The 19035-nt window shown below is 45.7% G+C and overlaps 1 protein-coding gene across 1 annotated transcript in view; it reads left to right on the top strand.

Moving 5' to 3' along the window:
* Positions 1-19035, top strand: part of IVD (isovaleryl-CoA dehydrogenase) — a 919837-nt gene that overhangs the window by 730448 nt on the left and 170354 nt on the right. The window contains exon 10 of the mRNA XM_069637537.1: positions 17797-17878. Coding sequence (XP_069493638.1) covers positions 17797-17878 — 82 coding nt within the window. The remainder of the gene's footprint in view (positions 1-17796; positions 17879-19035) is intronic.

Below are 19035 nucleotides of genomic sequence, written 5' to 3' on the forward strand. Positions count from 1 at the left end.
TGGTAAGTGTTGGAATTAGTCAGAATGTCGCAGAGTGTGTCTGCAAAGTTTTTGTTATAGCTTGGGGAGTCTGTAAACAGTAGGAAGCTGTGTGAGGCGAGGGTGAGAGTTGTTTACCAGAAGGGATTCATAGTCTCTGGTGTGTGAAAAACCTGAGGGTATCCTCACCCCTACTCCCCTCGGATCCTCTTCTCAGGTGTCCAGAGAAAGGCCGTCACCTTTGGTTCCTGACCCTGGGGATGGAGAAGCGAGGGAGGATCACCTGGGTAGAGGGTCCTTGGGGATTGGGGAGAGGATATCCACAGGTGAGACGTATTATCCCCCTTTCCCTTAGGAAGACCAGCCCAACCCTCCCCCAGCCTTTATGGGCTATTGTTGTATATCTCCTCACATTTTCCATCATTCAATTCACAATGGTACTGATACGAAGAAGCGGCCTTCAGAGTATTGTAAAAGTCGGGCATGTCCCAAAAACTTTACTAATTACCACCAGGCAATTCCAATTTGTGACTCAAACCTGGAACCTGTCAAGTGGTTGCAGGTGTATAAGAAGGGGAGATGACCAACAGCAAAGGGACCAGCATAGAGTCCTGAATGCAAGGAGGCAGCCGTGGTGGGTCCTGCAGGAGAGCCAGGATGCCGGCAGATGACCCCAGGTAACTATAGAGTGCAGGGACAAGCGGGCAGTCAGAAGGACACAAGAGGGTGAGCCTTGATGGTCGGAGTTGTAAAGCAGGAGCTGCCGACACAGAAGTGAGAAGCCAAACACCCGCCAGCGTGCGCAGAGAGAAAGTGGAGCTGCCATGGCTGGAGTTGCACAGCAGAAGCAGCTGAGAGAAGCCAAATGCTGACTTCGTCCGTGGAGAGAAAGCAGAGCTGCCAGCAGGATACCGAATTGTGAGCGGGGCACGCAGACGCAGAAAGGTGTGCAGGCAGAGTCGGTACAAGAAGCACAGCTGCCTGGAGGAGATGCCAAATTCCGGTGAGTGAAGAGAGAGATTAACTCGAACCAGGGCTCTTCTTGGGACTGTGGGGTACTGAAGTGAATGCTGAGTAAACGGAAAAGCATGTGACTAATGAATCCAACCAGTACCCACGGGTTGGTTAGCAATTAAGGACAATATAAGGTGCCTGCCGCAAAGTGCAAGATAACCTATATTGAATACTGAGTCAAATAAAAGCTTTTAGCAGAGCCATGATCTGATGACAAGAATGTGTGAACTTCAGATATTGACTATTGTGAATGTAAAGCAAGAGCCATATGAAATACGAAACTTTGCAAGTATGTAGAAGTGTGAAAGAACCTGAAAGCAAAGTGGTGGGGAAACAAAACCACTGTGAAGTGAACTATGCGTATAAATACAGCGTGGCAACGCCAAAGACTGGCAAAGGAGAGGAGACACATTGTAGCAAAGCCAAAAGGCAAATAAGGAGATGCCAAGTGAATGTGAACCTTTGCACAGGTACAGAAACTGAAGAACCTGCTTGGGCTGGAAAGCCTAGGGTTACTGGTTCCGCGAACTGTGGTGAACCGAAAGACATTAATAAAACCGAAGGATAAAGTTGATCTGGAACTGTCTTGGACTTTGGGAAGGGATGCCCAAGGTTTTGTGGAACTGTTTTGGACTTGAGGAAGGGATCCCCGAGGTTGTGTGGAACTTTCTTGAACTCAAAGAAGGGGAGCTGAAAAGTAAGCCAGGAGCTGGATGAAGCTCAGAACTTTGTTTGGAACTCTATTTTTGTTTTATTGCTGACATCCCTACACATTGTTTAGTTTTAATTGTTAGGGCAATTATAGGTTTCAGACGCACAGACTTTTAAGTTGAACTATTTGACTTGGACTTCTCTTAGTTTCTTTAGGTAGAGCAAGTTAGGCCTTCATCCATCCTGATCTTTAAGTTAAATAAATCACTTTTGTTCAAACTTTCAATCTGTTGTCTGTGTTTTGCTTCATGATGCATTCACAGGTGGTAGCTGAGGTGTCCTTAATAAGTAGTGGAAATTGTTGTTTGTGTAGTATCGCAAGTCCCCCACCCCTTCATGATTTGTTCTGAACAATAAGGTTTTAGCCGGGTGGGAAGGCCTTGTACGCAATGGGCTCGTAATCGTCAGAAAACCAGGGCTCTGGGATGAAAAGGACATCTGGGTTTTCGTCGGTGATAAGGTCAAAGATGTTAAATTTGTTTTTAGAGACTGACCTGGCGTTGATGAGGATGCAGAAGATTTGGTGGGGCTTGTTTGCAAGTGCTGGACGGGTCGGGTTGACGATTGTAGGAGGAGAGGGAGGGGAGGTGGCAGGGGGTTGAGCGAGTGTATGGCCAGGGGCAGGGCATTGGGGAATGGGGGTTGATTGTAGGGGGAAAGAGGGGGCTCATCTGTAGTAGAGGATGTAGCAGGTTCGGTAATGGCCTAAAATGTTGCCCTCATAATTGTGACGGACGAATTTCTGACTTTTTTCTTTTTTTGTTAGACCCCCTTTACCCCACATATATATGTGAGGGGGGTATATGATATAATAGTAATATGGAGGGCTGCTGGGTGTCTCCCCCGCATATGTAAGTGGTGTAAAGAGGGTTAAAAAAAAGTCCGCATTTTCGGCCGTCACAATTATGGGGGTTGCAGTCATCACATAGGTACAAAGATCTATGGCATGGTATAGTCATCTGGGTCAATTTGTGTTTTCATCCTTCAATATTCTCCTCGGAGTAGATTTCCTCCTCCATGTCTTCCTAATATTGTTCCTCTTGTAGAGGTTGAGGTATTTCCTTTGTCTTTTGAGGTTACGTAAAAAAATGGTTCCCCTTTCTTTTTATGGGTAGTCTGTTGCAGAAATACACCAAGCATTCCATTTTCCCACATGAGGGTAGAGCATCTTCAATTAAACGTAAAGTGCAGCTTAGTCTGGACACAAGCCAAAGACCTGCCCATCAATGAGCTAGGTGAGGGAATTAAAGTTACAAGCTACTTACCAGCCATTTAAAAAAAAGGGCACTCAACACATCACACACTATTTCTTACTTGTCAAGAGTCAATTATAACTAGCCAATGGCTTGCAGGCAGTACAACCCCTCCAAGCACCCCAAGGTAGGCAAATGACCATTCAAGGTTTACAATATAGAAAACTGATCAACCAACAGGTGTTTCAGGATATTAGACATTGTGACCTGGCATCTCACCTTTTGACATACCTGCAGCAATCCATGTCCAAAAAACATGGAGCCATCAATGCCCATAAGATTTTTCTAGGGAGGACCCCAGAGGCCATTTTCTCTGCTCCAATGAAAGGCGTGTTTATGTTCTCTTGTATGCTGCTACAGGCCTTTCTTTGCAGTTCAGACTGAAATACATTAATTGATCCTACCCAACCAACTACATTACATTCACAGAGGACCCCAACCAAGTCCTACCCTCCCTGTGGGGTGGCATATATGTAATGAAAGATTCAAACTTGGCAAGAATTCCCTAAGAAAGTTGTTTTTAGGACCACACATTTAGCATACAAAACAGGTCTGACTTTTTTTGAGACCAGTATTGTAAAATATACAGAATCCACAGAATTTACTATAGATTGTTATTTTTTAATGATACAGCAGGCGTAAAGGATTAGGATTCATTCCCCTGGTGGGTCCAAGATATACATATTCAAAATACTGTGCCACTGCTGTAACCAACAAGCTCTCTGCTCACCTTTTAAAACGGTTATCAGATTTCATCCTTCCGTTTACACAAATGCCACTCCACACACTTCAGAAAGCAGAGCCTCAATGGTCCTGTTCATCTTTCAGAACAAGAGGAATGACCCCAAAAGGTGCATCCCTCCTAATGACAAACTGACAAACTGGTGTCTGTCATATTCAAAGATCAGTTGGCCTGCTGGTAAGTCTTTAATCACATTACTTCATTATGTTGCAATTTGGGCAGATTCAAGAATAAGGATGGCCCAACGGCGCCCCCTACGGTAGGCTACATCTCCCAATTTACCCAACAGGGTTATGTACACACACACACTTCTCCGGACATCACATAAACTGGCAACCACACAGACCTAAGGAAAGCAGACACCTCCATTCTTTCCAAACCCACACTCCCACAGGCATACATCAGTCCTTAAGCACTACCACATCCATCCTAAAACAAGATCGCTTATTAAATGTATGAACTTGCCACTCAAATAGGATACCACAGCAAATTTACCCTAGCTCACCTACATTTGCACGGGACACTCACTGCAGTTAAGGCTAAGCTCTATAAGGCCTGTCACGAGTATGACGCATTAACTACAATTCAATCGGAAAGCGCAAGCTGCCACCCCAGGCACCACTTGAAGATACACCCTTGACGATTACTGTGAGGCTATGCAATAGATAACCCCAATTGTCACACTAACCAGTCGTACAACTTAACTGTACATCCATAGTACTTTGCATGCTGTGAGAAACCTGATGGTGTTCTCCCACCTACTCCCCTGGGATCCTCTAGTCAGATAGCCAGTGAAGGGCCATCGCTTTTGGATCCCGACCGTGGGGGCGGACAAGCGAGGGAGGATCACCTGAGTGGCGGGTCACAGGGGATTGGGAGGAGAACATCCGAAGGTGAGACATGATATTCCCCCTTTTTCCATTCCACCTCAAAACCCTTAACCTCAGCTTTCATCGGGTAGTTCCAAACCCATTTCATCTCCCCCTCCCCATTTCCAACAAATACTGGGACGAGGAAGAGGCAACCGGGAGTAGTGATGATTTCCCAAAGGAATAACATGGGGAGTGTACGGGAAACCGGCCGTAGAAAGAACTTAAGTTGTCCCATTGATGGTCAAGCAGAATCAGCATTTACTAATCACTCACACCTGTCTCCACTTGACTGTTTTTCCAACTATAAAAGGTGTGGTTCGACACAGGTGAAGGGTGAGCTGGGGACATATTTTGGCACAGAGAGGCCAAGGAGCAGAGAGCAGCATGATCGACAGCCCAGAGGAATAGAGCATGCCAAGACGTTGGCCTGGTCTTTGTGAGGGGCCGCAGCGTGGCTAGGGAGCCGTGTCTCCAGAGAGCGGGAGCGAAGCATCCTGCAGGCTGCTATTGGCGGTCGGAACATTGCTCGTTCCCTTGGGACATGTGCCAGCACCAAGAGTGTCTGAGGGGCAAGTGATGAGACCCTGACCTCAGGTCCGCACAACCAGAAGGGACCGCTTGTCACTGTGCTGCTACCCGGGTGAGTCTTGTGAAAGTAAGAGAGAGACTCTGGAGCATGCGGCTGACTGAAGCAGAGCAGGCAAAAGGAATGCATAAAGCAGCACGAGCGGAAAAGAGGAAAGAAATGGAAGGAAACTAGTAAAGCAATATAGATCGAAAGAAGAGTGACAAGACCAAGAGAAAGTAAAAGAAAGCAAGAAAAGCAGAGCGCACAAGGGGCGCAAAGCATAAGAATTGTGATAGAGAAGGGCGCAAGCGACCCGAAACGAGAGGGAACGGTGCAAGCGACCTGACAGTGGAAAGTGTGCCTGGGAAAGCTGGAAAATGTGCCAGTCGACACAAGGAGAGGAAGGTGCAAGTGTGCAGGAGACGGAAAGAAATGTGCCAGTGGGCACAAGAAAGAAGTCCAGAAACAGGGGAACAAGAAGGGGTGCAGAAAGCCCCTGAAGGAAAAAGATTAAGAGAAGGAAGAGCAGGAAATTAAAAAAGGGGTTACAGCTCAGAGTGGTCGTGATTTGGAGGAGCAAAGAACCTGGTGTTTTTTAAAGTCTCTGATGCTACCCCTTTAAAGAACTGTATATGAAAGAAAGGTATATCCTGACAAACTGAACTAGTGTTTTGAAACCCAAGAGGGGGTCTGAGCTTGGGGAAGGGAACCCTAAGAGGCCTATCAAAGTGGAATCTTGATTATTTGGTGTTACTGAAGGAATTGAAGCTTGGGGACGGGAACCCCAAGGCATTAAGAACATTTACCTTGTTTGAACAATGAAGATCCTATGAACAGTCTCTTTTTGATTGAGCTTATTCTTTTGAAGCTGACCAACCTACACCTGGTAAAACCACCTCCTGATACCAATCCTGTTTTCCTATTTTTGTAGAACCACCGCTGCTTTCTGCTATTGAAAGACTTCCTAACACGTTTTTGTCAAAGAGTGAAGGCAAGCAAAGGTTTAGACACACACATTTTTTTATTTTGGACTTACAGACTTTGACGGCCCTTTGAAACATCAGTTAGGGGAACAGAGGGCCAGTTGGGCATTACACCAACCCAGGAACTTTAGTGAATAAAGCTTTTGAACCGATCATCTTTGAGTCTGTGGGCCTCATTATGAGGTGGGCGGTAAGGGTTAATGGGCACCGGTAAGGAGACCGGTGTCATAAACCCTTACGCGCTATTCCGAGGTCCCTTAGCGGGTCCCGCTATGGGCGCCTGGTTTTAGCAGTCGCCCTTAGCAGGAGCCGCTAAGGGACCAGGGAGCTAATAACGGGCCCGCTATTAGCTCCATCCCCATTCCCATTGAGCCATATGGGGGCTCGAATGGGAATGGGGAATGGTTCTCGGAATGGGGACTTACCAGGTCCTCCAAGGTTGGAATGACCCGGTAAGTCCCTATTTCGACGACCCGGAATGCGGTAAGGGGGTAGCCATGGTGCTAATAGCACCATGGCTACCGCCTACCTCGTAATGAGGCCCTATGTCTCTCTTGATACCATGCCTCTCACAATTAATTTCTCTGCAATGTTCCAAAACACAACACTGTTTGCATGATTTCAGCTGCAATATCAAAGCATTCTTACCAGAGCAGCACTAATACATCCTACCCAAATCATCTGCATACATTTCCCCGGAATGCTATAGTAGCTATGCATGCTTACTGTGACGGCATCTTGAAGTAGGACACAGACAACAGATTCAATTTGCTAAAAAATGGTTTGTTATCTTAAATGTCTGGATGGAGTAATCCCTAACTTGCCCTATACTAAGGTGTGATTTCCATACCTAAATAAACGAAGGATAGTCTATATCAGTAAATTCAACTCAAAAGTCTGTCTGTGTCCAAAACCTATACTTGCCCTAACAACTAAAGATAAACAATGTGTAGGGATATCAGCAACAAAAGAAAGTGTTCTGAGCTTCTTCCAGCTCTTGGCTTGCTTTCCAGCTTCCCCTTCCCCAAAAGTTCACCACAGTTCACCAAGACTCTGGGTTCCCTTCACCAAAGCTCCAGCATAGTTCACGAAACCTCAGGGTTCCTTTTGCCCAAGGAGTTCAGCTTCTTCAGCTTCCAAACTATAACCAGTTCATATATCTTGGCTTTCAATAATAGTTCCAGTTCAATTTGTAAGCATCCAGGCTTTTCACTGGTGGTTCACACAGATTGCTCTTTCTCGCTCACTTCAGCACCCTGTTATAAAATGCAGCTTCTTTATCTTTGCTTTCCTTGGCTCTTTCCAAGCATGGGTCACTTGGTCTAGACGCAGTTGTCGGACAACGTGGTCCACCCATTACAGGTCAAGCAACCAATAACCCATGCCGCTTTGTATTATTCCTGTATCCTTTGGGCTTTCTTGCCAACACAGGTTTTTGCCCTTTGCACCTGTGTCCTTGGTTAACACTCATTTATGATTCTCCTTGGCAGTCTCTTGGCTTTGCCACAGTGTGTTTTCCACACAACTCACACTGTGGTGTTCACCACTTTCCACCACCTTGCTTTCACAATATTCATAAGTGTTCCTCACTTGCTTTTCACGTTGTTCATAAGTGCTCATTACTTGCTTTTCACTTTGTTCACATGTTCATCATAAGTTTCGTTTAGTTCGGTATTCAATATTACTTGTTGCACTCTTACAAGCATTCATAACTTTTTCCAGCTTGTTTGGTATTCAAAAGCCCTCAATGTGGGTTCCAAAACCATTTTTCATAGGTTTCAGTTAGTTTGTTATTAACATATGTGTGCATGCGGCCCCTGGAGCGCCCCGGTATGAGTGTTCCATTTATTCCGCTCATCGGTTGGCTGCCGCTCCTCCGGGCATCGTCTTTCTTGGCGGGTTTCTTTATCTCTGCTTGTGCTTTTCCGTAGCCCGGTGAGCAGCGCTCAGCATCTTCAAACCTTGCTGCGCATAGCTCTGCTTTCCTTCACGGGAGCTAGCAGCAGCCTGCGGTGCTCAGGAGCCTTCGGTGTCCCACAGCTCTGGATGTGGACACAAGGCACAGGGGTGTAGCTGGTGTCTTGACCCTCTTCCAGCCCACTCAGGCCGCAACGTCACCTTCACCTTTCTGCTGCATACAGCATCCTTCTCGCCGATCCCTCTCCAGTCTGTTTGATGTCTGCCAGACACACCCTGTCCTCGAGGCAGGTTTCTCCCCCCTTCTCCGTGGCAGTCTCGGGAGGATAGCTCGGTGGCAACGTGCTTGTCTTGGAAGCAAGACGACATGCACGGAGCAACACGGGTTCGATCCCCGGGTCCGCGCTTAGAAACCTCTGGGTATTAAGCGCGTTATAAATAACCTATCATATCACATACGTCTCTCCTTTTATGCACCTGTGGCCTGTTAAGTGGTTGCAGGGGCAAGTCCTTGTCCTCAGTTGCCTGACCATAATTAAAGCTATTAGCTGGACATGCCCGACTCTTGCCATATTACTCCTCTACAGTCCTCTTCCTCGTCTCAGTGCCGAAGTGGTGTAAATGAATGGGAGTGTGTATAACTCCTAGTCACCTCCTCCTCATCCCAGCCTTTAAGGGAAATAGCTGTGGGTGTGTGTGAGAAAGAGGGAATGACTGACACAACCTACGAAGGTAGGGGGAGTGGAAGGGAGGGTTTATTCTGACAAGGGAAAGGGGGATACCATGTCTCACCCAAAGACATCCTCTTCCCCACTCCCCAAGGTCCCTCCATCTTGGTGAGCCTCTCTTGCATATCCACTCCCAAGGTCTGTATCCAAGAGCGATGGCCTTTCACTGGCCACCTGAGAGGAGGATCCAGGGGGAATAGAAGTGAGGATGCCCTCAGGTTCCTCACATTACCTAATTCGCGCTGCAAAGGTACAATTATCTATATTAGTATGGAAATATTTCTATATCGCTGCAGCAACATACTAACGTTTTGATGGTGTATAATATCCCCAAATAGAGTATCTTGACCCTGTCATACACAGAGTGATTTCCTAGTTAATCGAACCATGTGTTATTTTGCAGGTACTAAAAATGGCCCTTACAAGTCCTAGGTGGTATGTGCCTTGGACTTTAAAAAACAGCAGGTTTTTTTTACTTTCTGCCAAACATTGATATTCCTATGAGGCATCCTACCTGGTCTCTATGCCAGTTCCATAATCGTGCCAATGCCGCTCGAATACCCTTTTTAGTCGCTTGCGCAGCAACACTTAACTATTCCGCCTAGTCACACTGATGCAGTAATCGGGCAAACAACTACCACTATCCACTCATGGGAGCCTCACATCAGCTATGTGTAGTCCAACAGTACCACAATTGTCCACACAGAATGTTCTAAAGGGCACCTGATCCTCAGTGTTAGCCCTAACTCCCAAGATTCACTGTTATTGTATTTACACTCTGATCGTCAGAGTGCTGGCATTGCATTTACACTTCAATGCCCTCTGCACAGCATCTCCCAAGTTGCTGGGTTCCTTCCTCGCTTCAATCTTAGTCGTTGGCTGTTGGTGAAGCAACCTTCTACTTTATACACCACGGACCTGACAATCCTGATTGGAAGCTAATCCAAGGTGTTACTGGTGAGCACTATTTTCCTACAGAATAATGTGAGGCCTTTCCAAATGGAGGACAATGACTCAGACAATGATTGGTGCATTTGGCTCCAATAATATTGAAAACCTGTCACTGGGCCATTCAGACATCCTGAGCACTAATACTTCATGGTGGGATGCTGGAGTAAACTTTTGGAGGTTCTTAATAGTGCTGAATATCTGTTTTAACCCTTCTGCAATGTTTTTGGGGGATTTTATTTACTGGCCATATCCAATGTTATTGACTCACATAGTCTTACCAAAAACTCTCATATTATTATTATTATTATTATTATTATGGGAGATTTCAATTCAGAGTGCTTGGATGGCTGCTGGTACGAGGGGGGACTTACTCGTCTGCACTCTAGTTTATCAAGAACACGAGGACTTCCATTTTGCTCTGTTTTGATGCATGTGACTTACAAATTCTTGCGATAGTGTCAAAAGTGACATGCCTCCTAATTACACATGGACAAATGGCCTTAATAGCACTACCCTAGACAGTGGGCCTCATTACGAGTCTGGCGGGAGCCTTGCCGGAAAAACCGACAGGCTGCCGCCGGACCCGTAATACCATTCCACCTCTGTGATTGCCAGAATCACTGAGGCATTACACCCGGTGACTCAGTAATTCCGGAGGCGGAATTCTGTAAATCCGCATTCCCATGGAGTCCAATAGGACTCCATGGGGATGGGGGCCATGGAAACACTGGTTCCGTCTATGACAGAGCCGGTGTTTCCATGTCTGCCTGCAGGCGGGTGGGGTTAATCCCGCCAGGTCAGACCTGGTGGGAGTGACACCTCCCGCCTGCAGGACTCTGATTCAGCCGGTCCGGAAACTACGGTGGCAGCGTTTTTACTGCCACCGTTGTTTCCGGACCAGCAGGGTAATTAGGCCCAATGTATTTTGCTCTAGTATTTTATTTCCTAGTTTTGACTTATTTTAAAGTGGTGGCCAATGAGTGCAACAATCACTTCAATTGTTTTTGGTTGAGAGGGTTTTGTGTGCCTACTGTAGGGGCACATTACTTAGTTTCAGTTGAAGTTAGACACAGAGATATGCGATTTTGTTGCATCCCAAAATATGTAATTGCTTCAACATTAAAGTGGGTCAGGATTTAACTGATGGTGTCTTCTTCTCAATTCCGCCAGTCTTTTGGTTCTCATGTACAGTTTCTGCTTCGAGTGCTCATTTTCGTAAAACATCCAGGTGGGTCCTTGAGAAGTGCGCCTCTAGCTCATAAATATATCATGATCAGCTCTAGGAAGAAACAATTTGGAATAAAGATTAGGCAAACGAGGAAGTTGGGTGAAACTGGAACTCCTATCATTAGGAGATTAAAGTTAGCCTACAGAAATTGGGTGAGGATTTTTTGGCACACATTGTTTCAAAGAGACGTCAAGCACATGTTATCCGCTCCAGCCAACAATGACTCCTCATGTTTCTGGAAACTAATAAGAGGTGGCGGGGGTGCAATCTATCCTGCAGTTACAGCCCATCTCTGGCTCAATTTGGGAATCATATTTTGGAAAATTGTACTCTGCTCCGCCCTCGACAGTCTTCTCTTCGATACAATGTAACAACGTCCATGATGGGCCATTATCATGGGAGCTTCTGGACATAGTCATTGGGGGTATTTTGTTGGCTATGAAACCGGCTGAGTCTACCAATGTACCAGAGCCTGACGGCCTATCCAATCTTAGCTTGAAACCAGCTCTGCAGCTCTGGGCAAGGGTCCTTGTCATGGCCACTGGACTGGAACCCCAGTCCTCATCCCCTAAAGGGTCCAGCTGGACCCAGTCCTGGCGCCAAAGGCGCCAGGCTCATAAAGTGTGCTCTGCATGCCTTTTCCCATGGGCACGTGCTATTCCATTTCATCTCAGTCAGCCACTCGCATCTGGGCCCGGCCGTGGCCATAGGAATCCAAGAAGCTGCACATGCAGAAGCATTCGGGAGTGGCAGGGTGGAACCATCTAGCAGAGAAAGGGGGCTATTTAAGCCTGCCCCGCCCGCAGGCCTAGGCTTTGCGTTATTCTACCCAAGCAGTGTAACGCTCACCGCCACTTGAGAAGCACCTTACCTATGTTCCTGTGCAACCATCTCGGCGAAGCATTCATCCTGTCCTCCAACGACCCATCTCGGAGAAACCACTTACCTGTTGTACAGCAAAACCGTTACGGAGAAGCATCTTACCTGCAGAAAACAGCAAAGCCATCGCGGAGGCTCACTTACCCGTCTTTTCTCCATCAGAACCAGCCGAACCATCGCTGCAGCACCTCTTACCTGCTCGCAGTGACTCCATCCTTGACCGGCCAGAGCACACTTACCTGACTCTCGACTCGAGCACCAACTCGCCGGTCAGCTTCATCGCGGTCACAGACTTCTTTCACCGCCGTGGTCTGCGCTCCGCAACTCTTCTCAGGACGCCGCCATACCGTCCCTGCAGGAGAAAAGAAGAAATAAGGTTAGAAACCTGATAGGGACATTATTTAAGGTCGCGCTCCATTGCATCTCGTGCTTACCTTCAGATTCCAACTTGTCATCCTCTTGGGGAACACTTCGAAGTCCTGCATCGGCGTAACGGCTCTGCTGGGTCCAACGTCCCCGCAGAGACCAGATGAGCGCTAACAGTCCTCTTAGTTCTTTTTAAGAAAATCCTTGCTATTTTTCAATTTCCCCATACTTGGAAGGAGGCAATAGTAGTTGTGATCTTCAAGGAGGGAGACGGGTCAGACCCTTCTAATTCCTTCTTGATGCCTACTATAAGATCTTTTCATGGCTTCTATTGCAGGCCCTTGAACGATGGGCCAAAAGCTCTGGTAGATTCGATCCTAACCAGTCCGCTTCTGCAAGAGAACTAGTACATCTTTGAACTGCTTGCTGATCAAGCTTTTGACTAACCAGACAATCGAGAAGAAAGGTACAGTAAATATGGCTTTCTTGGATATTGCCAAAGCTTTCGATTGTGTTGATCGCTCCAGGCTGCGGGCAATATTAAGAGACTGGAAGTGTCCTGAACCCCTGGTTAAAATTCTGGAACATCTACATACTAATATCGGAATCAGGATTAAGTTAGATCAGACTTGATCTTTCTCAGGCTGGATATATGTTGAGCGGGGGGGGGGGCGTGTTGGCACGCTTCTTGTTTATTCTTTACATTCTTGGCATGCTCAACTGTCTCTGTGATAACCTGGATATCACTGATCAGGCCCTGGCTTGGCTGACTTCTTTCCTCTCCGATCGACCCTCCTAGGTCCAACTTGGGTCCTTCCTCTCCTCTATCTCCATCTCTACCTGTGGTGTTCCACATGGGTCTCACCTCTCTCCCTGGCTGTTTAACCAATACCTAGCACTTCTTGCCCACCGCGTTGCCGCTCTCTGACCCAACTTTCAGTGCTATGCGGATGACACTCAACTCATTTTCAGGCTCCCTTCCACCACCTCTTCTCTTTCTCTCATCTCTGACTGTCTACTATCCAGGAGTGGTGTGCCGCCAATGATCTCTGCCTTAATGCCAGTAAGACTGAGATTCTCCTTATCAGCACACCTGCTCCCTCCTTTCCTGTCACTCTCTGGCCGGCCTCTCTTGGCCCTCTTCCTGCTCCCACCTGTGAGGCTAAAACCTCAGGGTCATTTTCAACTCCACACACTCCTTCTCTCCTCACATATGTCTTGAAGAAGTCACACTACCAGCTGCACCTCCTCAGAGGTATTCTTCCTTTTCTTTCTTTCCCCCAGAAGCTCACTGTCTCCAGAGCTCTGGTTCTCTTTAGGCTGGACTACTGCACCAGCCTCTTTGTAAATCTGCCTGCCTCTACTCTCCGCCCTCTGCAACTCATCCAAAACAGGAATGTGAGACTTGTCCTTGGCCTCAAGCCCAGGGATCTTATCTCCAGGACTGAAATCTCTGCTCTGGCTCCCAGTGGCGGTGAGAATTAAGTTCAAAACCCTCTGCAGTATCCACAAGGCCTTTCTGGGGCCTGGGGCCTGAATACTTTCAACTCTCTCTTCCTAAGTATCTTCCTTCTCAAGCTCTTCGCTCATCCGCCTCCAACTCCATCAAGGTCAGTCGCTTCTCTAAGCAACAAGTTGGTGGTAGATCTTTCTTCTGCTGGGGCCTCCCTCTGGAACAGCCTCCCTGACTCTGAAACTTGAGGAGAACCATCTCCGGTTCCAGAAGCACCTCAAGACCTTCGTCTTTGCTTCTGCTTTCTCTCCTCCTCCTCCCTGCTGATCTCCTGGCTGAAACAGCACTCGTTACCTGGCTTCCCTCTGATCTCAGGCCCAGGTCCCCTCCCTGCCAGTTGCACACCTGCACTGCCCCCCTGGCAACCATTACACTCGGGGACTGTTTCTGTATCCCTACAGCCCCCTACCAGCACTTGACACCCATTGTCCGCACTTACCCTTGCACTTGCCACCATCTGACCGCACTTTTTATTTATTATCTTTATTTATTTTACTGTTTATCTTATGTAATGCACTGCCCCCTCCGCCCTTTGCCCCCGCACTTTTCCCTCCCTCCCTGCACTTGCGCGATCTCAATGTCACCTGGCCTAGTAAGATCGTTGTCTTCCTTCTGTTCCCCCTCCCGTGCCTCATTGCGCCTTGAAACACTTGTGTATAGGCGCATTATACATGCCATATAATATCATTGGTATAGCTTTAGCCTTTGCTGTGTCTAACCCCCCTAGATTGGGCACTTTAAGGATGCAATATCTGCTAAATATTTGGATAACCTTGTCCTTATGGACAGAACCCCAGTAGGTCTTCAAAGGTCTTTAAAATCTGTGGCTGACTTTTCTTTGGTGATTCGGGCTTGGACATAAATGTCCCTAAATCCAAGATAGTTGTTATAAATCAACACAGGGCACTTGGACGCAAAGCCCTGCCGGTGTGGTTCATAAATAGTACTAGATTTGGAGGTGGTCTCTGAAATTAAGTATGTTGGTGTTTTAAAAACAAAATCTGTTGGTTTAGCAGATCAAGCACTTAAGCTTGAAGCTATTGCAGTTGCAACAAAATTGTGCGTTTTTGGATAGGAAACATGGTTGTTTCTCCCTCCTACAAGTTGTGAAAATTTACAACCAAATTCTGGTCCCAAAATTGATCTATGGAGCGGAGGTACGATAAGAGGGGCTACTTTGACCCAGGCTTGAGTTATTCATATGGAAGCGAGTGCTGGCACTTCCATTAGGTACCCCTATGATGGCCGTATGTCATATCCTCGGCCTTGTTCCATTAGAAGTATTGGTGACTTTGCATAGGATTCTAATAGCTAGAAGTGTTTTGTACCTTCCTGCTTTTTCCCTTTTTTTGCACCTTAATGCTCTAGGGTGGGCAATTGCTTAGTGTTGGAAGATTTGGAATAAAGACCTTCGAGGGTTAAGGTGAAATTATTTGAAAATGCCTGGATCACCTCCATGAGGACTGACTTGAGACTTATAAAATCTTCTCTCACTTCTCTTGGAATATCAAATCATACAATCAATTTGAGAAATGTATTAGAAGGTATCCATCCAAACAAGCAAGGGAGTGTTGGCTATGTGCTAAATTAAATTTGCTGTGAACTAATGACCTCGGTGCAAGGAATAGATTGGCGAAGGAACTTACGGGTATGCCGCTGATGCAAGAATAGTATTGAGACTATTACACATGTCATTATTGAATGTCCAGCTCTGGCTAAATTGTGAAATGAAATGTTTGAATAATTTTTTTAATCCAGACCCTTGTTTACACAGGATTCTGTGGTGGAAATTTCTTTCAGAGCCTACTGATCAATTGCTGATTACTACCATGCATTTTGTAAAAAACATAGAGATAGACTCTGTAAAACTATTTTAATAGCACTTAATTCTAGGTATTGTATTTATATGAGAATATCAGGATGAATTGTGTAAAAGTACAGAGACAGATTATGCAAAATTATTTTAGTATGGAATTTTAGGAATTGTTTTATATATATATTTCTGAGGCTTGTGGAATCTGCTTAGATCACATGCTCATAAAAATCAGCTAAGGAAGACATCCTAGACATAACCCTGTCTATGTCTTCACTGGACCATTCCCTGGAACAGGGTATTACTTTAGCAGGTGATTTATGGGACTTTTCAAGGGTAGACTTGTGTTTGCTTGTCTGCCTAGGGTGAGAGGATGGCTTTACAGGGGTGGAAGGCTGTGCTTTCCGCTGTTTCCCCCCCTCCCCGTGCGTGGAAAAATGTTTTCTTTCTCTTATTTCTCTGTTTTTGTATTGAATGTTTTATGTTTATTGATGTGTGTAAACTTTCACTTGTTGAAGCTAGATCACACAAATAAATAAATCAACTCCAAGAACTGCTATTAAGTGAAGAGAAATCCAGGGGAAGGGAAATTACCCTCTGGAGTTGTGAGCCATATTTATTTTGGAACTTTTGTGTTGGAGTTAACATTTCTTCTTTTGAACATTTATACACTTGTCAAGGCCAAAGGCATTTCCATGTCCCTTTCATGTTAGAGTTGATTTTGGAATGTGGGGTTAGAATAGTACTTTGGACATACTGACAAAGGACTGACCCATTAGTTTTGTTATGGTAGGGAAAATACCTGTTGGAGCAGGTGCACAGAGGCATTTTTCCAACCCATTTTGTTTAAAGTCTATAGTCAAAAACATGACTCCACTGTGTCCCAGTCTCATTACTGACCCTTCACAGTAGTGACTGATGTTTGATTTCTGCCCACCATTTCAGTGAGCTTCTTACGTTCTTCTCAGGAACCGTGTACTGTTTCTTTTCTAAAGTTCTATTCAGATTTTCTGCAATACATTGTTTTGTAGACATCTCTTTAAATGTGTGTACTTTTGGTTGAAATCGACCAGTTATAAATAAATTCATGTGTAAATGTCTATGCGGGTAAGGGGTGGTGGTGGGGGGACAAGAAGGGGGCCTGTGGTTGCTGGTCAAAATCATGTCTATCAAATAAGCACAGGAAAAGGGTATCACTACATAATATCCCCAACAAAAATGTCGCCGTAGATATGGCCGTTTGGTTAGCCATAGGCGATATTTTTGTTGGTGATATTATGTGGGAGCGGAGGTTGCGGTGGTGTCCCCTGCACACTAGAAATTGATGCGGAGGTTGTGGGGGTGTCCCCCGCAGGGTCCATCTGTGAATTTCGCCGCAAAAATATGGCAATATTTTTGCATCACAATATTTTTGCGGCGGAATTAACACATGGAACCAGGAAAAGTACATACATTTATTTATTGGTCACTTGTTAGTCGCTAGTACAATTAGTAAAATTGTTTCAAAGTACCCACAGGGCAACAGGGTGGGACACGGGGTAGACAATGAATTACAACAAAGATAAATAATTGAATTAGTAGTACAAATGATGAGATTGAAAGGGAGGGGAGATGAACCTACTATGCCTTGTGAGTGAGCAGAACGTGCAAGTTCAGAGGGGGGGTGGGGGTAATTGATAGGTGCTGTGGTGCTCATGGAGAAGTGCTTGGGGTGAAGCGCTAACATGGGAAAAATGTAAGTGCAACTTCCCGTGGGGAGGGTGAGCCTAAGCAAGTGCAGTAGGATGGAAAGCAGCTGGGATGAGAGATCTGTGGCGGGGTCAGGGCCCCGCGGGTGCATAAGGGCCCTGCACATCTGTCACTACTGTATGTAGTGTATAGATGTGTATATGTAGTGTATACATGTAGAATCCAGATTTTCAAATGTATCAATTGAATTTTTTTCTGACATTTTCCCTAACCCTTCTTTGGAAGCTCAGTGGATACCCCATAACTGGGATGCCTGGAAAGCTCAGCGGTTTTGTCTGGAGTTCATCCAATTGATCTGCTTATCTGATATTCTATTTGTTATCTAGTGTTCATTTATTTTCAAGGAGGTTCTGCCCGATGGCCCTGATGCCTTTGTCTGCAGAACGGTTTCTTTTACACTTATTGATTGTAGTTATTCATTGTGATCTCATTAGCTAGAACTGTATTGTCTGTAGGCGTTTATAGTATTTTAAAAAGAAATCTGCTACTTTCTCACCCACCCACTATCTTCTCTCCATGTCCCGACTCAGAATTATGCAAGCTGTCTTGGACCATGCCTTTCCATACCTCCATGTGAGAGAGGCCTTTGGGCAGAGAATTGGTCATTTCCAGGTATGTATGAGAACCAAAGAATTGAAGTAGGTCTTCAGGTAGTACAAGTAAGTACAGTATTTTCCTTGTCTGTGTTGTAGAGCCATGAAAGATTGCTAGTCCTAGGTAATTTGTCCATGAACCCTGTGAAAATCATCCCTCTGTGGAGAAGGCAAGTGGTGAAAGATGAAAGTCAGGGCTATAAGAGAAATTGGTCAACAGGAATAAAAAGATACATCCTTCAGAAGATGCTAAACCTTAATGGTACAAATGGAGAAGTTTCAACAGTGCATTACTGGAACAGTCTGTTATTGGGTCGAAGGGCTGATGATCTGACCACTCTCTAGATTAGCTGTCGATGGAAGTTGTGTCTTTACACTATTATGCACCTAAGTCAATATTGACTTTGCTGCTCAGGTTAAATTGTAACAACTGCTAAAATGGATTTCTAGAATCTGGACAGATTTTAGGAGGCCACCATAGTTATAGTGAGCCAGGGGAGCTCTGAGAGGTTAGCCAAAACCCAATCAAGGTAGCAATGTAGAGCAGTCAAGGCTATTCTCTTTGTGAGTGAGGTCAGGGGATCCACCATGTGTCCACACGGTGAAGCACACAGTAATTCAATCTAGAGAGGAATGTATAAAATATAATATTTATTGTAGGCCTTAAAAATACTAAAACATGAAACAAGCTAGTGATAATATCCAAGCCTGCCAATTATGAGGATCAGCGCCATTCAAACAGCCAGTAGTTGTCCAATCGGACTGAACTACTGGTTTCACTCATGCCCCACACCCAGACATAATGGCACCACAGATGTGGAGTGGCACCAGACAGTCCCACCCCCTTCATGGGCCACACACACGCACTCACACATGCACGCATCTCTAGCCCACGAAAGGTGCAGCTTGATCGGGCAAGTGCCTGACTTTATATGAAATTGAAAATCTTGTGGCGTGGTCTTTTTACGGTACTACCCACGTTTAGTCGCCCAACACGGTAAATGCGAATTTTCCCACTAGAAGTAACACAATAATGGGAAAAGTATATTTGCTTCTACAAGCTTGTCTTTGGGCACATATAATATTAACCAATAATCCGGAGTGTAAAAGGCTAGAGTGATTAAAAAAAAGTATCTATCCCCATTGCACTGCGTTGGAAGATGCTGTGTACGCTGT

This window comes from Ambystoma mexicanum, chromosome 14 (assembly GCF_040938575.1).
Source record: "Ambystoma mexicanum isolate Mex_15411 chromosome 14, UKY_AmexF1_1, whole genome shotgun sequence".
Taxonomy (NCBI): Eukaryota; Metazoa; Chordata; class Amphibia; order Caudata; family Ambystomatidae; genus Ambystoma; species Ambystoma mexicanum.